Raw genomic sequence first — 24,089 nt, forward strand, 5'->3', positions numbered from 1 at the left:
ATAAAAAGAGTACATATTATTCCATTTATATAAAACTCTGGAAAATATAAACTAATCTATAGTGACAGAAAGTAGATCAGAGGTTAACTAGGGAAAGAGGGAAGGGAAGGATTCTCTTCAGTTTTATGATTTCATGGGTGTAAACATGTCAACATGTATGTGTGAGCAGAAAATAACTGATGATTTTCTGCCATCCATTTAGAATAAAGGAGAAGAAATGCTCCGTTTTACTCTATGCAGGTGGTCTGTACTGAACCTAGACTTGGCTCAACAGTGAGAAGCAGCTGGTCCCTCCCTCCCTCGTCCAGCAGCAGATACTTGTTGCTCCCTCTAATTCACTTTAAAACTATGTAATAACTATTTACAACATACAGTTCACCTAACGAAGTCAGTGCTATGCACACGGCAGATTCTTAATGTTTTAAAAAATGTCTTTAAGTAGCCAAAAATACAGTGTCGCTGTTCAGGACTATAACTCAAGAACGGAAGGTGGCAGGTACTAAGAACGTACCGCTGTTTTACCTATTAGAAGATAGGCTTTCGAGCGCAAGGAAAATGAGGTCATGGAAAATAAAGCACTAATGCCTTTAAAGACAGCGTGGTGGGGCCACTGCTTCCTGACCAGAACACATCTCCATCTACAAAGTCCACAGGAGCCTCCAAGCAATGCCTGATGTCCCTACACGAGTTCTCTCTCAGCCACACTCTGGTTCCTCCCAGACCATGATCCAAGCAGAAGAATTCACACTCATTTTTAATTTTAAAAAGTTATGATATAGAACTTTTTAAGTATGTTGGGTTAAAAAAAAAAAAATCAGTATTTCTAACACGAAAGGACTAGGAGACAACAATTTACTCTACAGTAAAATACTGGCCACTCATTAGTCCTGAAAAGCCATGTGTAAGATTATGCTGGGTTAAATTCTATATTTTGTTTTTGTTTTCAGAGTGCTGACATTTACTGATAAGCTAAGAATATGGCAAGTAAATTTTCTTTTTTATTTTCTTGTTGCTTTCAAGAGAAGTGTTAGGAACTCTAAAAATTCGGCAGTAACATTTAAAATTACTTACTGCCCATACACAAGATACTATTACCTAGAGTTAAGTCCACTCTACTGACAAGTGACTTTTAAATTCTTGACATGTACTTTTAGTATCAACAATTAATCTTATTAAACACGGAGAAGAATTAGCGAAAAATGAAGCCCTGCTTTGTTTTATTATCCCCATCTTCCCTTAAAACAGAAATGCAGGGGTGATGAAAGCGACAGAAGGCTCGCAGGTCGCAGCATCACGAGCATGATCCTGTGCGTGCTCTGCACTACTCACCCTGCTTTCCGGTTCTAGTCTGCATTTACCTTCAACACTGTCCTTCGAAATATAGTCATGCTGTCTTGCCCTAGATCCAATAAGGGGAAACCCCAAGAGTAAATCTACTGCATACTGCACACGCCTCCAACATCAGCCTTCCAGGTGGTGCAGCGCACGAAAGGCTCAGCAGAGACTGAATGGCAGGCAGCACAGCTGGGTGCTCACCCCACCACAAATGCAAAATACGAAAGAACCTCACCCCCGACCAAATGGTGCATCTCCTATCTCAGACCCCGCTTCTAGACCCTAAATCCCACGCTGGTGTTTTTAGGAGTGTTAAACCAGCTCAACAAAATGAGGTGCTTAGGACCAGCAAGTATGGAGCCCAGAGGGCCAGTCGATGTCACAACAGTGCAGACTGGAGAGAGCAAGGCGAGGCCAGCCCTGCACCAGTGAGGTGGTGCTGCGGAATGTCCAGTCTGAGAGAAGGGAACAGATTTAACACAGTGCCCATTTGCTTGCGCTGTGTGATAGAAGACCCGCCTCCCACACCACTGCTCCTTCTACCAGGGCCTGACCCCACACCTCCCACAGCCCAAGCCCCTTCCCTCCCAAAATGGCTTGTTAGCTCTGCAGTTTATCTTCCAAAGCACAAAGCTTGATGGGTGCGTGCTCAGAGCACTGGCCCAGGAATGTTTCAACATACCTGGGCCTTCAACCAACTGACACAAATGTTTTGTTTCATAGTCACCCAGCCCTTCTGTTAAGTCCAAGTCCACGTAGCAGATCAGGTGCTAGTTGCTCCTTGAGCTCAAGACGATGCTTTGCCCATCAATGTCGACAAGCCACAAGCTGGGTGTGAAAAGGGATAAAGCCATCTCCACGTGCCTAGAGGAGACACGCGTACTGCACATTCTGCAGTACTTGAGCCAAAATTCCCACATTTCAAGAATTCCTACACAACTCCTCAGTGTCCCAAGATTCAACTGATGGTGGGAAAGGAGCAAATTAAAGGTCCAGTCACACAGGAATAGAAGCGGAAGCAGAGTTACTAACCTTTATGCAAAAGAGAAACCACTGAGAAACCTCTGAAGACTTGTCATGAAGGAAACCAAGCACAGTCAAATAAACAAACAAAAAAAAAAGTGAAAGCAAGTTATTAAAAACATGTAACACAAAAGGTCCAAATGAGAAAGCATGTTTCATCCACTAAAAACTTTGGTGCTTCTTCACTGTTTATCTGTAAGCTGGAGAGAGCCCAGGAAAACCAAAGTCCTCACATAACTTCATGTTTGTCACTCAACAACCTGCATTGCTAAGTGAAAAATTAGTTGGTTGACTTTCTTCTGTGTCTTTGTCATCACAATTGAGGGAGCAGAACTTGGTTGGGTAACTGGAAAAGACAGAAGTGTTTCAGGGTCAGCACAGGTGTGGAAACCGGCAGACCAGGCAAGGCGTCCACAAGGCTCCTGGCTCCGCAGCCCCTCGCCTCACCCAAGACCTTCCCACAGGGAGGTCAACGCAGCCCTGAAATTTGAGGCATGAGGCAAAAATGGTTCCTAGACCCAATTCCAATATGCGCTTGTGGAAGCTTCCACATCCTAACAAGCAACTGTCAGGTGCCAGCAGGATGTCCAAGAATTCAACTCAATTCTGACACAGAGACAGAACTAGATTCCACAGACTCAGTCCCACAAGACCACCATCCGCTTCAGAGGCCAGCTGCCAAGCCCAGGTTGTTACCTGTGCCTCTGACTGGCAGAGGTTCCCAAGACCCTCTCCTCGAGTCATTTGTCAGAGCAGCTCACAGAACTCAAAGAAACACGTTCCATACTAGATAACCAATTTATTATAAAAAAGATACTGAGGGGGATGAATCAATAGCCAATAAAGAGACGCACAGGACAAGGCCTGGGCAAAGGGCACTGGCATCCGAGGGCTCTCAGAGTGCACCGTTCTTGCCAGCCAGCGCAGGGCCACCACCTGCAGGCTCACCGAGCTCTGTGCTTTCAGGATTGTACGGAGGCTTCTTTATACAAGCGTGATTGATTAAATCACTGGCCACTGATGACCAGCTCCAGCTCCAGCTCCTCTCCTCCCCCCTCAGGCTGGGTGGAAACACTGAAACTAGCCCCACTGTTGCATTTGCCAAAACCCCTGAAGACGAAGGCCCAAGGACTCGGAAGAGATAAAGCGCTTGTGTCCCGAGGCTGCACCCTGGCACAAGGCATTAAACTTCCGAGACTGGCTGAGCCACCCCGTCCCAGGAGCCCAGCCCGCAAACACTCCAACACGGTTTCATCCAACTGCGAGGCTGGCAGTCCAGGGCACCTGGAGAAAGGCTCCCACAGCTATGCCTGCAGCTGGAGGCGGGCTTGCATGGCGCAGACAGTGCCTGTGCATCCCCAACTGTAAATACCATGCAGCTATTCCCCTGCACCAAGCCAGAAATCAAAGCAAAGGGCTCCGGCCCAGGAGGCCAGCCGGGCCCAGCCAGGGCTATGTGGGGGCCGCAAGCTGATGTCTGCAGCTGTCTCTTCTCCACTTGGACATGTGAGGCGCTGGGCTGGGAGCTGCTGCCAAACTTCTGTCAGAAATGCAGGCTGGAAAGGCTGGGGAGTGGCCACTGCACTGACACAGCCCTTGTTATGAGCAAGGCTTCCAAGCACCCAGACTCAACTAAGGGCAGGCTCAGCTCTGGGTACCTGAGTGCAGAGGCAGAAGGCACCCTACTCACACCCACCGCGTGCCTACATGAGAGGATGGCATCCAACGCACACAGGCAGGCTGGTGGCAGAGGCCCACACGGGACAGCAGCCGCCCTCAGAGAAGGTGCAAAGTGTGTTTATGCTGTAGATGTGTGCACGTGTCTCCATGACCCAGCATTCTAAGGGTTCTAAATGAGAGCTGTTTGCCACAACCATCACCCACCCTAACGACCAAATCAGCAGGCCGAGATGGCAGCACAGCCACAAAGTACCACCACACACTTTCCCCTGGGTCAACCATGACGAGGCCAGCCTGCCTTCCTTCTATGAGCAGCTATCGTCTTCATCCTCTACCACCACCGCTCAATTTCCATGTGGAGCCCAGGGCAGAAGAAAAACCAGCTTCGTGGTCTACCTACATTAACCCTCCAGCACATCATAAATATCTACCTTAGTCTGCAGGGAGACCAGCACAGACACAAACATATTAGCTGGAGGCCAAAACCAGCCCATTACAAAGAAGGTGACTTGATGGATACACTTTTGGTGGGGACTTTGGACACCTTTCTTCCTCCTAGAGCTCTGGGTGAAAAAACAGGTTTAGATGAAGCATCTGGTCTTCTATGGGCTGAACTATGTCCCCCCCAAATTTCTTATGTTGAAACATAACCCTCCAGTATCTCAGAATGTGACTGTATTATATTATTTGGAGATAAAGCCTTTAAAATGGTGATTAAAATGATGGGTCCCAATCCAATGTCACTGATCACAAGAGGACATTTAAACACAGAGACATCAAGGATGCACATGGTCATAGGAAAGACCTGTGAAGACTCAGTAAGATGGTGGCAGTCGGTCTGCAAGCCAAGCAGAGAGCCCTCAGGAGAAAGCAAACCTGCCAACATCTTGACCTTGGACTTCCAGCCTCTAGAATCATGAGAAGTAAATGTCTGTTGTTTAAGCCACAAAGGCTGTGGGATTCGTTACGTCTGCCGGCAATGATGAATGGAAGGGCCTCTGGGCAGCTGACGAGGCCTGGACTGGGCCAGGGTCCAGAACTACACTGTCCACTACGGTAATCACTAGCCATGTGGCTTTCTAAATTTTAATTAAGATTAAATAAAATTTTAAAACTCAGTTCCTTACTTATACTGCAACATTTCCCTTCTATTGGGCAGCTCTACTCCAGAAAGCAGAAGGGTCTAAGTCTGAGAGAAGAACCTTTTGTGACTCAGCCCTTCCAAGGTGGACAAGAGGCCCGAGTCAGAGCAAGCATAGACCTGTTCCTCAACCAAAAATGCAGGGGAAGAGGCCTCTCTGGGCCTTTCATCAAGCACTGGAAGTAATTCATGAACACTTCTTCTGATTAATTCTGAACCTAAAAAGCAATGTTTCCTTTTTGCAATTGCTGCAGGACGACACTGTGTACTCAGCAAGCACTTACTGAGTGCATACAACTCCAGAGGACACTTTGACAGGCACCAGAGGTGCAGAAAAGGGATACCTAAGCTCGTTTTTGCCTCAAGGAGTAAAAGGCCTAAGTAAATATTAAAGAAAACAAGTAGTGAGGGCCATGAACCAACAAGTACCAAGAAGTTCAGAAGGCATTCCCAACGGCTCCCACAGGTGGGGTACAGCCCCCTCACACAGTCCCCTGAAACAGAAGGCAAGCCCCTTGCCTGGAGCGCTCACACCTGGGCCTCTGCTTTCCTCACCCAGTTCACTCCCAGTGGGAGTGCCAAAGGTCAGCTCCCACTGTCTGTCCGGGAGGGTCACAGCCCTTCCCCATCTGGTCACAGCTTTCCCATCACCACCAATTCTCCTCCGAGCTGCTCCATGCCTGCACCCAAAGCTCCAATCAAACTATGTTTGAGTTCTTCTGTTTCTAATAGTTCTGCTGGCTGTCAGTGTGCTGCCCACAGCAAAGCCTTGCTTTCTAATTTGCTGTTTTTAATTTTGCTGTTTTTAATTCTGCTGCTTTTAATCTGCAGAAAGTGAAGAAGAACTAAAGAGCCTCTTCATGAAAGTGAAAGAGGAGGGTGAAAAAGTTGGCTTAAAGCTCAACATTCAGAAAACGAAGATCACGGCATCCAGTCCCATCACTTCATGGCAAATAGATGGGGAAACAGTGGCAGACTTTATTTTTCTGGGCTCCAAAATCACTGCAGATGGTGATTGCAGCCATGAAATTAAAAGACACTTACTCCTTGGAAGGAAAGTTATGACCAACCTAGACAGGATATTAAAAAGCAGAGACATTACTTTGCCAACAAAGGCCCGTCTAGTCAAGGCTATGGTTTTTCCAGTAGGCATGTATGGATGTGAGAGTTGGACCATAAAGAAAGCTGAGTGCCAAAGAATTGATACTTTTGAACTGTGGTGTTGGAGAAGACTTTTGAGAGTCTCTTGGACTGCAATGAGATCCAACCAGTCAATCCTAAAGGAAATCAGTCTTGAATATTCATTGGAAGGACTGATGCTCAAGCTAAAACTCCAATACTTTGGCCACATGATGCAAAGAACTGACTCATTGGAAAAGACCCTGACGCTGGTAAAGATTGAGGGCTGGAAGAGAAGGGGACAAGAGACGATGAGATGGTTGGACGGCATCACCAACTCAATGGACATGAGTTTGGGTGAACTCCGGGAGCTGGCAATGGACAGGGAGGCCTGAAGTGCTGCTGTCCATGGGTTCACAATGTCAGACACAACTGAGCAACTGAAATGAACTTAACTGAATCTGCCAAAACTTGGAGCACAGAAAAACAACAGTTTGCATAAAACAATTTCATCCTTCAGGACTGCTCAACTCCCGTCTCCTCTATAGAGGAGGCCCCTGGCCTCCTCTGAATGTGTGTCTTCTACATATATTCCTACATACTCCTTCCCTGGCCCCTCCCTCCTCTGAATGTGTGTCTTCTACATATATTCATTTCCACAGTGCATAAGAAAGCCATCTCCAACTGTCCTGATAAGATCCAGCTCTGATGGAGAGTAATGTGTCAAAGACAGAGTTCCTTGTAAACAGGCCCAATACCTTTCCCATCACTCAGCAGAGCAAGCATTCTTTCAAGATTTCCCAAATCTGATCTGTAATACAAAACATAAGATAATGGGCCAGAGCTCAGGCACACTGCTAGGTTCAAAATTTCCTTGTTATCTGAAAGACACTCTTCCCTGGGTCGTCTGTGAGCTTCCCAATACACAGACACTGTGTGACATTTATTTTGACTGCCTGGAAGCCAACTAACTTCTGGTTCTCAGCTGCACTGTGAAAATATGAGGATGCCAGAGAGCTGAGTCGCAGACAGTAGTATTATTAAATACAGTCATGTACAAATCCACTGAAGAGCACTGACTCGTGACCTACTAAAAACCTGTGCTTGATATTTTCACATCACACCAGGCAGCCCAATCTCCCTTTGTATCAGGCTGGACTAGTTAATAATTAACTGGCTTCGATTAAGTTCCCTTTTCATAAAGAACAACTGTGAGGTGCTGTAAATGATGTTTAGGAAAAACAGACACACCAGTGACTCTGGAAACTGGATTATTCACCTTTGGACAACAAACAGGAAGCCTGAGGAATGCCGCCTGCGTTCAACCTCACCCAGGAAGATAAAGACCTGCAGTATCCCACTCAGATGTGATACTCAGGCCTTGGCTCTTTTCTGACCTCCCTGATACATGAAGCACCTCAGCTCTTTAAAGCATTACATTAAAAAATCCTGTTTTTACATGGACCCAAACCCTGGTAGGCTCCAAGAACAACAAAGCAGGACTTACTGCCATTGTCGTCAGAATCCTCACTGCTGCTGGGAAGGCGACCTCGTTTCATGATCTCCCCGGGAAACAGCAGGCAGCCTGCAAAGCAATGAGACAGCACTTAACCCAAGATGATAACACACAACCAGCAAGTTGTGCTTCAGACGGCAGCCCAGGATTTACAGCACACAAAACGCAAACAATCGGCTTTAAGTAGCATTTGAATTATAAACAGTAAAAAGACCAAAGATATGTAATTAGGTGCAATTATTAACAGAACAGGTTCAAAAAGGGGGGGGAGAGGTGGAGAAATTACACATCAGCAGGTCTCCCAAAGGTGCCAGGCTTCTCTCTTGCTCCTGTGACATTATCACTACAACTACTCCGGGAGTCTCTTTAGCTGACTGGCAGCAAGCTCTGCAGAAAAAAACCCATGGCAATGAGCACAGTGCTTCCTCACTATATACAGATTCATATTTCACACGTGTATTGGGGTGGGCGGGTGGTTAGGGATGGGGCTATGCCGGGATGTGTGAATATTTACACTGCTCTGGGCAGCATTGCTTCCCAGGCAAATACTGCTGAAAGAATCCTAAAAACTGAATACCTAGAATTCTAGGAGCAAAACAAATCGGACACTGGGAATGCAAATGCCTATCCTAGTCATCTCCAACACCCCAGCAATTCATTCTTATCCAGACTCCTCCCCTTTACTCAGGAGGAAAACTCAAGTCTAAAAGGTTTAGGCGGTGACCTGCCCAAGGTCACATTGTAAGCAGGCAAAATCCAATTTCACTACCTTTTCCCCAACTCCTTACAGGCCTTGTCCAACCCAACTCAACCAAATGAAGAAAGCAGTCTGAGCAGACACCCAGTCTACCCGGCCAGCTCCTGCCAAGCAACTGGTGGTAACAGGCCTCCATCACCACAGAACAGAGAAACAGGGCGGTGGGCTGAGACTGAATGGCCACCACCGAACTCCCACAGATGACCATGAGGTTATATTCAGACAGGGCAGCTTTCCAAACACAACCAAAAAGCTTTTCCAAACTAAAAATTACTCATCACCTTGCCATCGTTAGGACCCAGATACTACTGCCATATCGGTAATTCCCAAAGAGAGAGGAGGGCTTTCCAAGTCAAAGTATGGTTGGTCAGCCGTCCCCTCCCCGCTCAGCCTCTCAGAAAAGTATATCCCAACCTCTCCCTCCCTGGGAATCCCACCATCGCAGTGTGTTGAGTTTCTATGAGTGGGGCACACAGGAACCGCATGGGGAAAGAATGTGGAGCATCACTATGCTAGAACAGAACAAGACAGAAACTGCTCTACAAGTCAGAAATAAAAACCCAAAGGTCCGCTCTAAGTGGAACTGGAAAACTGAAGTCAAGAAAAGCTGAAAGCATTCCATACAATGCATCTGCTCCCACCTTCAAAGCAGACCTATATGGTTCTTTCAAACATTCAGGCCTCTAATCTATACTGGAAATTTCCTTCTGAGACACTCACCAGTTAAGGTTTGTATGTTTTTACCACGTGATTCTTCAAAAGATGATTAAAAGAATTTCCAAGAGGAAGCCAGGACATGAGTCCTGATCTGGGTCACAGGTAGCATCTACAGTCATAAAATCTACAACCAGTGAGGCCCCACCCACAGCCCTGGCTTTTCTGCAGAGCCCTCTTCACCCGTAACTCTAACACCCAGCAACCTAGGGCAGGCCCACCCCAGATAAAGTTCCTCAGTCGGCAAACTCCTGTGGCCCCCTGCCCACGTGACTATCCTCCCTGCCCTGTCACCCTCTGCCAAAACGCCAGGTGCTGACAGCTGAGCTGTCCTCCCACTTTCTAGAAGGCACCCCTGCCCTCCCCCTCTAAACCGTCAGGAGGCACCAGGGGAAAACAGAAAGGCAAAGACCAACTCGTTCCCAGTAGCAGCTTCAGCTCCTAAATCCTACACTGCAAGAGAGCTTGAGAGCAAGAAAAAGAGAAAAATAAAGTGCTTCCTAAAGAGGAATTCCTTAAGAGTCACAGTGTGGAGCATCAGGGCAAGAAGAATGCAGTCCCCCTATCGTGAGCAGGTGTTAAGAACGGTGAGGAAGAGAAAGAGGCTGAGAAGGTCCCTAAACTCTCCCCGGCTAGAGATGAGGCAACAAATGTTGGCTGCATCTTCACTGATTCGGACAACTAGCATTTACCTAAACAGAAGAGTTTGGAAAACTCAGAATCTTTTTACATCAAAATGCTCTCTTCCTAGTGTTCACACACAGCTCTCAGAGAAAGCACATGCTTTCAACAGTCACTATATGCAAAATGCAAGCACTGGCCAAACGGATGATGCTCCTAACACACAAAAATACTTCCAAGCAAAAACACGCAAGTAAAAGCAAAGTAAAAATAGTATTTCCCTTCTAATGAACTCCATTCTCACCAGCCCTGAAAGAGCCTGAGTAAAGGAGGTGAAGAATGCTGTGCGTGCTGCACTTCTCCAGGGAACCTGCACAGTAACGGGGTGAGGGCACACCAGCATCGCCGCCTCCGTGGCTCTGAGGTACTTAAACCTTGACATCAGGCTGATGTATCTCACCTGGGGTTACTTACTCCATCAAGAAATCAAAGTCTGCACATGTTACTGTCTTTAAGACACACGATACAGTGGTTGTAAGCTGCAAACATCTGTCCAATGAAAACCAACAGAGCAAGCAGAGGGCCCTCAGCATCATTTAGGACACTCGCTGATTATTATCTAGATGGCAGTAAGATAAGTAATAATCAATTAAAAGGGCTACTTGCAACGCTCCAGAGAAAGCAGCAAGAAAACGTAATAGCATATAATGCATCCCACAGACATCTGAATGTCTAATGTATGAGGAGGTGCTGGAGCACAACGACCGCGTCTGATCTCAGGGAGCTCCTGGTCTAGCTGAGGAGACAGATTGGTCAGCAGGAATTCAACATGGTGAGTGCTTGACAGTGGTCAACACAAGACTAGAGAAACACACGCTGATGGCGTTGGCAAGATTCTGAGCTGAGTCCTGAAGAACAAAGAGGTAACAAAAAGCGGCAGCACATTTTGGGCGAAACACTGTATATTTAACATACATACATATATATATATATATATATAACCTAGCATATTACTCTCTGCAGTGCCTTCATATTCAGAATCTATTTGCTCACTTATTTACTAATATGTATCTCTTCTTGGGCTTCCCAGGTGGCTCGGCGGTGAAGAATCCACCTGCCAAAGCACAAGGTGTGGGTTCGATCCCTGGGTCGGGAAGATCCACTGGAGAAGGAAACAGGAACCCACTCCAGTATTCTGGCCTGGGAAATCCCATGGACAGAGGAGCGTGGTGGGCTAAAGCCCATGGGGTCACAAAGAATCATGACTAAGCGACTAAGCAACATCAACAACAATCCTTTCTTACCTTTCTGTTCAATTGCAAAGGCTCATCATTTCATAAAATGTGATCCTTTCAAGTCCCCCTACTGGCCCACCAGGTCTCTAGCCACCTACACCTAGACTGCTTTAGGCACTATCCTTCCTTTCTCCATGACCACGGTTTTCTTTGTTGTTGTTCTTTGTTGTTGTTCTGTCACTGAGTTGAGTCCAACTCTTTGCAACCCCATGGACAACAGCATGCCAGGCTTCCCTGTCCTTCACTATCTCCCAGAGTTTGCTCAAACTCACGTCCATTGAGCCGATGATACCATCCAACCATCTCATCCTGTCACCCCTTCTCCTCCTAATCTCAATCTTTCCCAGCATCAGGGTCTTTTCTAATGAGTCGGCTCTTTGCATCAGGTGGCCAAAGTATTGGAGCTTCAGCATCAGTCCTTCCAATAATATTCAGGGTTGATTTCTTTTAGGATTGACTGGTTTGACCTCCTTGCAGTCCAAGGGATTCTCAAGTCTTCATCAGCATCACAGTTCAAAAGCATCAATTCTTCAATGCTCAGCCTTCTTTATGGAATTATTACAGCAAATTAATCCATCCTATGAGGTGACCTCTCCAAGCTATTTCCTCCACCAATCTCTCCGTTTCATACTGCAAATGGCTCCAGCTAGAAACCCAGGTTTTCCACCACCTGGCCCCTCCCTGCTCTACCCAAACATCTCTCCTACCAAGACCCCCTAACCAGCTTGCCTGGCCTCTATCATAAACACCTCTTCTTTCCAGCCTCAGCGTCTACTCCCAGTGCTCCCTGGCCCTTTCTTCCTCACTCATCCATCCCAATCCCATCCCTTCTCCAGGGCTCAGCTCAAAACCACCAAGTACCATCCCACCACTCCAAGTAAAACCACTTACATTCAGTACCACTCATTTCACCTTTTTCATCTTTTAGAACTTTTTCACTCAGCCTTTTAATGTACTATTTTAACACGCAATCAACTCCTGCCTTGCATCATCACTCAAATGGTTTATACATGTGTGTCTCTAAAAGGTTATAGTTAAGTTCTAGAGAACAGAGATTCTCTTGGATTAAATGTGAAATAAAGACTTCACAGAAATGGGTCTTGAGCAAAACTTCAAAAAAAAAAGACTTCAAAGGGCAGCTACAACAGACACCCCCGGAACTCTGGGTCCAGTCCTCAACAGGGCTCTTCTAACATCCTATCTGATTTCATCAAAACTGGCTTCAAAGTGATACAATTTACAGGAGCCTGGAGTGTCCATTTGCCATGAGAAGCATAACAGCTAAGTAGACAAAATACTAATTATTAGGCATTTGGGACTTTGCCCAAAAAGCAAAAAAAACCACCTAGGAAGCCTGATTATAATCTGAACACTGCCTAGAAAGGCCAAGTAAGAGGAAGTCATTGGCCAAAGACGCTGGCTGGATCAGTCAAGTGACCATCCTTTGGAAACAGGGAGGGTGAGCCGAGACAACCAAGCGCAAGTGGTAGCTGCTCAGGGTGTCATCTCCTCGGGAAGCACAGGTAACATCCTGCATGCAGATCGCTCTCCTTCAGCCTCTCCTGCCACATGGGTTAAAAAGCAGTGGATTAGTTAACATATTCATTCAATTGTATCAAGGTAGATGCCAAAGATATGATGAACAAGGTAGGGAATGGCCCAGAGGCAGATACAGTAAGCAGATATCTAGATAACTAGCTGCAGTGTGGTAACTGTTATGAAGACTTGGGTTCAATCCCTGGGTCAGGAAGATTTCCCAGAGAAGGAAATGGCAACCAACTCTAGCATTCTTGCCTGGTATGGAGGACCCTGGCAGGTTACAGTCCACAGGGCTGCAAAGAGTCAGACATGATTGAGCAACTAACACTTTCACAGGATATGTACATGAGACAGCAAGCTGCCTCAAAACCTTCAAATTTATGTTTTCCTTGGACTGAAATTAGAGTGGGGAATTGGCAAGCACTAAGAGCAGCCCTTAGCTGAAGGAACCCATCCCCAACTGGTTCAGGAATTTGCAAGGGAACAAATTTAGTGACCTGGGTGTGGTAACAGGGAGGCGTGACTGGTATGTGACTCTAGCCAAGAAAGAATGAGAAATGACCCTGGAGGACAGAAAGAAGAACTTTTACAAAAGAATAAGATGATTAAGAATTTCAGGATGTTTATTCAGCGCTACACCTGAGAAAAAGACAGATTTGAGGAACTGTCCAGTTATTAGAATTATTCTGTGGTGGAACAGGCACCATTTATCAGGCCATAAACACTACGGCTATATTAAGGATTGCACCCTAGTGATTTTCATTGCTTATGGTTTATATGCAGAAAGGCTATTTTTTTCATTCAAAGTATCGATTTTGTCCAGTATGTTTTCATTCTTATTTCACTCTCAAGAAGTTCTAGAAAGTACTCAAAGACCTCCTACATATTCCTTCTCTGTGTATCACTTAATACATAACTAATGCAGTGGATGAACAGGGCTTCCCAGGTGGCACTAGTGGTAAAGAATCCACCCGTCAACGCAGGAGTCAAGAGACTTGAGCTCGATCCCTTGGTCAGGAAGATCCCCTGGAGTAGGAGATGGCAACCCACTCCAGTATTCTTGCTGGAAGATCCCACAGACAGAGGACCCTGGTGGGCTACAGTCCATGGGGCCACAACGAGTCGGACACGACCGAGTGACTGAACACACCCACGCAATGCAGGATGGATGAACGAGTTCCTGTATGTAAACTCTATCCCATGTTCAACTCAGCTTTATAGAATTTGAGACACTTCACTTTAATATCTAATTGACCTTTAACTGGAGTAACTTCTATTTATTTTCAAATTTATAAGGTGTCCTTCCATGCTCTGTCAAAGTTAATAATCTAATATTTAAATGTACTATATTTTAAAATATATTTAGCATATGTATAATATAAAAACATACATTAAAGAACGGACTTTCAGACACCAAGAAGTCTTACATAAAGACAAAAGATTTTGTAATGAGGTGGCTCTATTTGCTAAGTTCAGACATTCAAATATTATTTTTCAACACTATGCAACATGATTTGTTCCCTTAGTCACTGGTCATAGACTATTAATACTTCCCCCATAAAGAAAGACTCATAGTTTCTTAATAGATCTTCTTGCTTATCTTCAGTGAGTATGAAAGTAAAAGTGAAAATGAAGTCACTGTGTCGCGTCTGACTCTTTGCGATCCTGTGGACTGTAGCCCACCAGGCTCCTCCATCCACGGGATTCTCCAGGCAAGAATACTGGAGTGGGTTGCCATTTCCTTCTCCATTCAATGACTATATATTACCCCAAATAAAATACCCAAATATAATAATGACCTATACTTCAAAGTAATCTCTTATCCATAAATGAATGTGAACAAGATCAGCTGGTTTCTTATCTCAGTTTTTATAGCAAACATTAATCTCTTAGACATAAAGTTTTCAAATTAACAACACTATCTAAATTCAAATGCTCAGAGTTTAAAAATACTAGTGTGACTGTAACTCAAACCCAGATTTCTCACTTTAACCAGAAAATTATATCTGGTCAAAAAGACAGTCATAGATTTGATATAACTGACAAACTGCTTAGATCTTAAGTGTTAAAAGCTTTAATCTTGTCTAAATATTTCAACTCAGAAAAAAAGAACTTATAAAACTGTGTCTGTTATAATGTCATATATCAAAATTTGTTTAAAGGACATGGTGCCCAAGCTACTACAGTCTCTGCAGAGACATCTACTTGAAAATATTCAGCTGAAAGAGTTTATATTAGCAACAAATAACCTACCACCGCTACCAGAAAGAAGATTTTAATAACTGCCCAGATAATCATAAATGCAATATTCATCCCTGTGAATGTTACTAATAAAATCCAAGTGCTGTAACACACTAGTTTACCATTAAGTTCTTTATAAATTAATCCAATCTCTGTTTATGAGCCCTAAAATAATCTATTAAATCCCTCTTAGTCTCTGTAATTGATGACAACTACAGTCAGCACCTGAAGAGCAGTTATGACAAAATATTCCAACCATCTGTATTTGGGATGTATTTTTGTTCTCTTTCCATGAATTCACCCCAAACAATATAGGCAACCAGACATCATGGACTCCAACCCTGAGCTTCTACCCGTTTCCATCTACTCAGAATTCCTGGAGTGACTGCAGAATTCTAGACTGAATAGGTTGGGAAATTTTATTTACATTTATGACCTTTTACAGCATATGACCTACATTACTTTGCCAACAAAGGTCCATCTAGTCAAAGCTATGGTTTTTTGTAGTAGTCATGTCTGGATGTGAGAGTTGGACTATCAAGAAAGCTGAGCACCGAAGAATTAATGCTTTTGAATTGGAGTGTTGGAGAAGACTCTTGAGAGTCCCGTGGACTGCAAGGAGATCCAATCAGTCCATCCTAAGGAAATCAGTCCTGAATATTCACTGGAAGGACTGATGCTGAAGCTGAAACTCCAATACTTTGGCCACCTGATGTGAAGAACTGACTCATTGGAAAAGACTCTGATGATGGCAAAGACTGAGGACAGGAGGAGAAGGGGATGACAGAGGATGAGATGGTTGGATGGCATCACCAACTTGATGGACATGAGTCTGGGTAAACTCCAAGAGTTGGCAATGGACAGAGGCCTGGCGTGCTACAGTCCATGAGGTCGCAAAGAGTTGGACACAACTGAGTGACTGAACTGAACTGAATGACATTTTAGATGATTTTAATTTTTTACCATGATCCTGCACTATGCTATTTGTAATAGTAAAGATTTAAAAATCCAGAACCGTTGTTTCTTGCTCCTCACATTATAGAAGACCCTGGGAGCACAGCTTCTTGGCCCCACACAGGCACCAGCCTAAAATGAGCAGCTACCAATAAACTACATATATTCCACCTCCTTCCTGAGATGCGGTATCAAAGGCTTATCTTGTTTTAAAATACCTGATGAAATAGCATAGGAGGAAAAAAATAGAAAAGGTAATAGGATAATGCCGTAAAATGCTACTATCACTCATTCATTATTTAATTCAAAAGTGAAAGTTTTCAAAACATTAGAATAGCCAGTATGCCAGTAGCAGGTCACTAAAAATATATGCAGTTAAGAATAGAAAAACTAACTCAGACAAGAAAACTAGGGTTTAAACTACCTTTAAAGAATTCAAAGTCAAATAAATACTCAACCTCTTATCCATTTTAAGAGCAGTACTATTTTTTTTTTTGGGGGGGGGGGGGGAGCTACATTCCAGAGATGGTTACCAAACACACCATTTCCTCTACCCATGGCAAGCATGGTTAATAAATTAGGTCATTCTTTTTTTCCACAAGCCCAGGCGTGACCTCAGAATCCTCCTTAACACTTAACACAGTGCTATCACTCTGTGTCAAAATTCACATGAAAGATGCAGTCTATTTTGCCCTATAGGTCCTCTTTTCACACTTTTTTCTTTTTTAACAAATTACTGGAGAAAACAAACATAAGACCAATCTCTTCATAATATATGAAAAGATAGTTTTTTATATAACATTTCACTGCAATGAGGCGTTTGTGTTCCATTCAGCCCTGGGATCTTTGAACCAAATTCTAATTTTTAACACATACACATGCACATTCTCCAGATCAAACTCTAAAACTTCACTGAAGAGTAACACTTAAAAAAAAAAAAAAAACTAAGTGTTAGCAGGAGATAGTTCTGAATGAACCAATGTCAAAATAAGGATGGGAAAGGAGTCTACACTTCCTTATATGACTCTTGGAAGAATAAGCCAATAAATGCAAAGTGACTACAGGGTAATTTTAAAAGATTTTTAAATGCTCAAACCAGATGTTCTTATACAGGATATACAAAGCAGCTTCTGCAGAAACCAGACTCAACCAGCTAATGACAATTACACTGTGCACAGGCTGAAATGCAGCTGTTTTGAGGAACTTTGTTCCCTGATTATAGCCGGTTGTCAGAAACTATCAGTTACCACTAACAATGTTAAGTCACCAAAAAATTTTAAAATACAGTTTAAAAAAAAAATTCAGACTTCCAATGTTGTACACTAGAAGATCTAGATGACTCACTTAACAACAAAAACTCCATTTACACATCATCTGAATTATATATTAAAACAAACATTTCATCACAATTGTACAAGTCCTGTTACTACAGTCACGGAAACATAGGACAGTCTCAAAACCTAGCAGCAAGGTCTGCAATGTAGTCTCTGAGGCTAAAGCTGAAAACAGTCTCAGCCATGGATTGTGTCTACAGGACATCTTCCCCAAAGAAACACATAAAATCCTAACTTAATCTCCAGAAAATGTTTTGGAGGTAATTTACCTTTCCTAATTTTAAAAGGAAGTACGTACAGTAAGTTCTGGAGAGGTTAAGCAGCAAGAGCAAAGACACACAGATGGGTCTAGGGCAAAGCCAGAGGCTGAATCAAAGACCTGTGCCATCCATCCTCCTCCCAGGTGACGGGACCATGGGCTTCCTGCTCCTGGACACCTCCTGAGATTTAGAAAGAGGTTATCGTGAAGATTAAGGCCATGGACTACATGTTATCTGGGGTCAGACAACTAAAATGTACTCAACAAACAGTCTGTTAACTTAGAACTTGAAACATATTTCCTGGCAAGCTGATGTGAAGATGGCTGCAAATGCCATTCTGCCTGCTGGAGAGCTGGACAGACTGCACACGAGTGGTTCCCTGAACACTATCACAGGGCCACGTGTCCTCTGAGCAGCAGGTATTCACTTCGGATTGGTGTGACACACACCCTACGTGGAGAGACATCACACTCCTCTGGAAACGTCTCCCTCTGGATGCAGTCCCAGGTCATAATGTATATTCCCTCACGCAGGGCCTCTTGGCCCGGCCTCCTGGGAGGGTGTGACTACCTAGCTGTGTTTCGCAAGGTGCATGGGGTCCTGTATTACACATCCTACCCTCAAAGACTATCTAGGAACCAAAGAGTTAGGAGCCACAGCCCTGAGTTGAGTCAACTGCCTTCATATTTATCAAACAAACTTCTGATTTCAACTTGTTTCAGGTTCCTATCAGAAACGGAATTCAGTCCCAGCTGGTGACTAGCTAAAACTGTATCACTATACTATACTACAGGCTTCCCAGGCGGCACTAGTGGCAAAGAACCCACCTGCCAATGCAGGAGCTGTAAGATACACTGGTTTGATCCCTGGGTCAGAAAACTCCCTTGCAGGAGGGCACAGCAACCCAGTCAAAGGAGCCAGGCGGGCTAAGGTCCATAGGGTCACAAATGTCAGAAATGACTGAAGAGACTCAGCACGCATGCATGCACATCCTACACTACAGGTATATACTGTTCTACAGGTATGTATACTACAGTACAGGTTTTCAATATATATATATAGGTATGGCTGTGTCATTATAAATTAGGGGTCTACAACCTGCTGTTGCTCAATACATAAGAATGGTTTTTATGTATGTAAATGGTTTGGGAGAGGGAATCACATTTCAGAACACCTGAAAATTATCCCAAATTCAAATTTCACTATCTGTAAATAAAGTTTTATTGGGACACAGTCACATTCGTTCATTTACTTTTTGTCCACTGATTGCTTTCGCATTTAGGATGGCAGAGTTGAACAGCTGTAATAGGGACTATCAGGCCCACAGAGCCTAAAACATTTGCTATCTGGCCCCTTTACTAAAATAGTTTACTGATCTCTGCTACTGATCAACAGACTAGCAGTAAGGGGGTAAGAGGGCGGGGTAGGAGGGTGGTGTTCTAAGCCAACTTAAATTAAAGCCATGTCTAGAAACTTGTGAATTCTTCTCAAAGGAAAACCCCTGAGGCTCCTTCTTGGGGCCAGTGTACACTAAGTTATAACAACTAATAAACTTATCTGATTTTCAAGCCAGTAACCAATAAGCAGAAAAATGACCGTTCTAGACAGGCATTTTAACTATAATGTGTGGTTTAACAGTGATATAAAAGGATCAGAGAGAAATCATAAAAAGATGTCACCAGAATTTAAATGCCAAATTGAAATCCAAGGATGCACTTAAAAGTATTCATCCAGACCCTGAAATGACATGCAAATTTTTGAGTAACTCACTTTTTCTGCTGGAGAGGTTCCCACAGGTTTTGGATCTCAAGTGTCCTTGACCTTAAAAAAGTTACAAGTCACAAGTACTCAGCCTACACATCTAAAGTGCATCTTTTTATTTCAACACTGAAATAACTGATGGTCATAAAAATGACCATGACTAATCAAGAAAAATCTTAAATCATGTTAAGTGTACTTTGTGCTAAACAAACGCAAACCAGGCAGCTCCAACTCCAGCAACTTGTTAACCTTGCCAATTCTTGCTGCTTACTCTGGAGAAAGGAATAAAAGAAAAAAATGTTCATCTTATTCTTCAGTTTGGACTCTCCCCAGTGAAACCTTCACTTAAAATAACTGCTTAGAAACTGTCTTAGAAGCTGTCATGAATTTTCAAATTAATAAAATCTCCTGTGCAGACATTATTAAATGTCTGATCCTGTGCAGATCAGTATTAAAAACTATATATTATTGCCAGCTGGAAGTGCTTTCAAAACAAGAGAAAAGTGTGATTTAATTCCTTCAACAAATCAGCCCAAAAGAACCGAAGTTTAAAGAAATGAACTTACTTCAACTGCCCTCAATCACCTTAACAGTCTTTAACTCTACCTGAAGAACCAAAAGCAAAAAAAGTAAACACGTAACTTGTTTTAGAGCATTCATTAAAACCTTGGTCCTTGAACACCTGTTAAGGGCACGTAATACACCACTAGTCTAGAGGTAACAAAGGACTCAAAAATGGAAATACCCAGACTCTTCCTATTTTTGTTGCTTTCAGGTAAGGAAGACATCCTGAATAAACTTTCAAAGTCTAGGCTAGATAAGGCCAAGCCACAATAACATGGCCAGAGTCACAATCAACATTCTCTTAGACTAAATTTTCTCTCTGTTCCACGACACTCAGCCCTGCCTAAACTTAACAAGATGCCACTTCAACTGAAAGGCAAAAAGGGGCTCCAGGAGCACTCTCCCATTTATTAGGAATGCAGAGTTTACTTATTCCATCAGAGCCAACCATCTGTGAAAATACCAAAATATAAATCCCTCACAATCACCTATCAATATTCTTTGTATAAACACACCAAGCAAATAGGCTTCTATCCACCTGCAATGCAGGAGGACCTGGGTTCAATTCCTGGGTCAGAAGACCCGCTGGAGAAGGGATAGGCTACTCGCTCCAGTATTCCTGGGCTTCCCTGGTGGCTCAGCTGGTAAAGAATATGCTTGCAATGCGGGAGACCTGGGTTTGGTCCCGGGGTTAGGAAGATCCCCTGGAGAAGGGAAAGGCTACCCACTCCAGTATTCCGGCCTGGAGAATTCCATGGACTGTACAGTCCATAGGGTCACAGAGTCAGACATGACTGAGCGACTCTCCCATTCACTTTCACCAAGCAAATAGCAAGACTCTCAATTGTCTCAACTTTTTGAATTTTATATACTACATATAATAAACATATCAACTGTCCAAATTTTAAATACATTACCAAATAAAGTGCTGCCAGGTCTTCAAATGGGCATCCCTGGTGGCTCAGACAGTAAAGAATCTGCCTGAAATGCAGGAGACCTGGGTTCAATCTCTGGGGCAGGAAGATCCCCTGGAGAAGAGAATGGCTACCCATTCCAGTATTCTTGCCTGGAGAATTCCATGGAGAAAGGAGCCTGGTGGGTTGCAAAGAGTCAGATACAATGCTTTTACAATGCTTTTGAATTCTGATGCTGAGGGAGACATCTGACGGTCCCGTGGACAGCAAGAAGATCAGTCAGTCAATCCTAAAGGAAATCAACCCTGAATATTCCCTGGAAGGACTGATGCTGAAGCTCCAATACTTTGGCCACCTGATGAGAAGAGCCGACTCACTGGAAAAGACATTTATGCTGGGAAAGATTGAAGGCAGGAAGAGAAGGCGGTGACAGAGAATGAGATGGTTGGATGGCAACATCCGACTCAATGGACATGAGTTTGAGCAAACTCTGGGAGACAGTGAAGGACAAGGAAGCCAGGCATGCTGCTGTCCATGAAGTTGCAAAGAGTAGGACACAGCTTAATGACTGAACAAGATCTTAATACAGAGAAAACCAGCTGAACACTAAAACTTTAAAGGAAACAACCTACTGACTCAGGAACTAAAACTTTGCCAATTAAGGTTCCTATCAGGCTTCTGATACAATCCAAGAAACTAACAACTCCAAGCAAAGTCAGCCTTTATTTGAATTTTTTTTTTTAATTTACTGTTAAACAAGGCAACAGTGTTCTAACTATCACAGGCTTGAACAGAGACAAAGAAGTTTAACATTGGTATAACTCCCACTGTTTGACCAATTAAGTCAAGCATTTCAATGCCAATCCAAATAAGCAGCAAGATATTGACAAAAGTGTTATATTTTCCTCTAGAGAATGTCTTGTTTATTAACCATGTAGGAAAACTGGGCATACAACGCAAATTCTGACAGACCATGAACTGTAATAGTGTAACAGGTGCCCCGTATTACTGAGGAAAGAGCTTCACCAACAGAAAGGAAGCAAGCAAGCAGAACTGTGAGAGTCATCTGTCTCCTCCTCACTCCTGACAATGCCTAAAAATACAAGACTTGGTCCGTGTCTGATGTCTAGATGTTTGCTGTTCTAACCACCTCAGTACTGAAACACAGTTAATTTTTTTTTTCTCAGCAAGTGTGCAGATAAATACATCAGGCAAATTTCTTTAAAACAGTTTTCAAATAATCTTCAAACTGAAGACTCTAAATTACACAAAAAAAAATGCTACTTAAATTCTAACTTTTTCAAATCCAGTCATGATTAACTCCGAAGACATGCCTCCTCAATGTCATAGGTTCTGTCAAAAAGTTACTACAGATTAGTGTCTACTTACAGGAAATAACGAGATGCAATGATCTTTGATTGGACAGTGTTTTAGACAAAGCTGCTGTTGTATTTGGAGGCCAAGGAAGAAAATCTGAATGTATCCCAAATAGACAAGCTAGCTAACAGGAGGAAAAAACACTCCTTACACAACTGTACAGGCAGTATGAGTCATTATACATATGTATACACAATTACCTGGAAAATGATAAAATGATGATTTCTAGGTGATAGGAATGTGTTTTTATATGTGCTTCTCTAGTTGAAAACATGTACATGTAAAATAACACCATTTCTGTAACAATACTTTAAGCCACTAAGGGCTCTTTGTAGTAAAAAATCAATTATTTATGAAGGTGAAACACATGGAGATGTGTTTGTATTCTCACCAAGTCCTCCAAGTTTTGTTTGCTTTTTTAGTTAATCCTTCTACCCAAAGTCTCTGGGCTAAGCAACTGTTCATTCTAAAATACAACATGTCCTTAAACTCCAAAAAGTTTTTTCTCCTGTTCCCACTTTTCACACACTCATCATTTCTCACTATTTTCCCTTTATAGCTACTCTTTCAACCTCTGCAATGGGAAACCAAAGTATTCACTTATAGGCTGAAAACCTGTCTGGTGATGGAGGAGCAACTTGTAGGGGGTGGGGAATCTTGTTCTTTCTAAATGAACATACATCCACCTTTGTAAAAGTTAAAAATCTCTGTTACAACCCACTCAAATTTTCTTCTTAGAAAGCAGCCTATGACCTTAAGATGGAATCAAGTTCAAATTCTACTGCAAGTTCAGGCAACTCCTTTTATCTCTGGCTGCTGTAAGGAGGAGGTATGTATGCCAACTCATCAAATAACGTATAAAAAACACATAAACTTAAGGGAGAAAACAAAATAACCAAAGTCAATCTGATTTAAAAGTGGCATTAGATGAGACTAAAATCGTTGGGACAAAAGGGCATTAAGAATTCTCGGGTGAAGGTATTTGCTAGCAAGTGTCACACACAGAACACGCACTTTATCTGTCCAGTATGTGTTGCCCACTCTACTACAATAAATTATTTTATCAAAAGTGTTGTCAGTGTAAGTATAGTTATACTGAACGCTCCTTTTCTCCAGCTAAAAGTGATTAAATCTTGATTAGCGGCGATCTGGTCAAACACAACTTCCTAATCTCTAACCACTGGTGGATCACTACCTAAACCAGCTTCCAGGGAAGTAATTTCTCTGTATCTCAAAACTAGTTCATTAACTTTGAACGGTATTAGCCTTGAGGTACAAGTAACTAGAGAGCTAGCCGTTCACAGCGGGTTTTCTAAAAAGGAAAAATAGTTCACCTAATAAAAACCTTTGGGAAAGGAGCCCCTAAGTATTTCCATTAATGGAAACTTCAGATTCTCTCTCAATTTCCTAAAAACGTAGCCGTCTTAAGTCATTCAACTGCAGCTATCACTTTACAAAGAGAAAATTTAAATTCCCCCTCAGCTGTGGTAAATAGAAGGCGACAGACCCTCACCCCGCCGAAGCGAGGTGGGGCGCCTGCCTCCTAGTTACTAGAAAACCAGCCAAAGCTGCTTTTAAACGGTCTCGTGGTGACGATGCATTCCTAACGGGTTTCGAAGGCACGTTTAAATCGCCCGCTTTTTTGTTTGCTCGCTGCATTCACCGGGTGCCGGGACTACGGCCGCCCCCGCGCGCCGGGGAGGTGAGCCCAGGGTGGAAAAAGCCGGGGCGGGGAGAGGGGGGTACAACCGGGGAGGGGCGCCCGGGGAGGGGGGCCCGGGGCGAGGAGAGCCGGGGGCGGAGGACTCTGGGATGCAGAGCCCGTGAGGGGGGAAGGGGGCAGGACAGAGAAAGCTGAGGACCCCAGGAAGGCGGGGATCCCGGGGCGGGGAGAACTGGGCCGCCGCCCCGCACCGGAGAAAGCACCGCACGGCGCCCGCCGGG

General features: G+C 43.7%; 1 protein-coding gene across 4 annotated transcripts in view; it reads right to left on the reverse strand.

The window, feature by feature from the left end:
* JADE1 (jade family PHD finger 1) overlaps positions 1-24,089 on the reverse strand; it is a 57,147-nt gene that overhangs the window by 30,386 nt on the left and 2,672 nt on the right. For all 4 annotated transcript variants that reach the window (XM_010860235.1, XM_010860236.1, XM_010860237.1 and 1 more), the window contains exon 2: positions 7,806-7,883. In XM_010860235.1, coding sequence (XP_010858537.1) covers positions 7,806-7,857 — 52 coding nt within the window. In that variant the 5' untranslated portion in view covers positions 7,858-7,883. The remainder of the gene's footprint in view (positions 1-7,805; positions 7,884-24,089) is intronic.

The sequence above is a fragment of the Bison bison genome, unplaced genomic scaffold, assembly GCF_000754665.1.
Source record: "Bison bison bison isolate TAMUID 2011002044 unplaced genomic scaffold, Bison_UMD1.0 scf7180017864465, whole genome shotgun sequence".
Taxonomy (NCBI): Eukaryota; Metazoa; Chordata; class Mammalia; order Artiodactyla; family Bovidae; genus Bison; species Bison bison.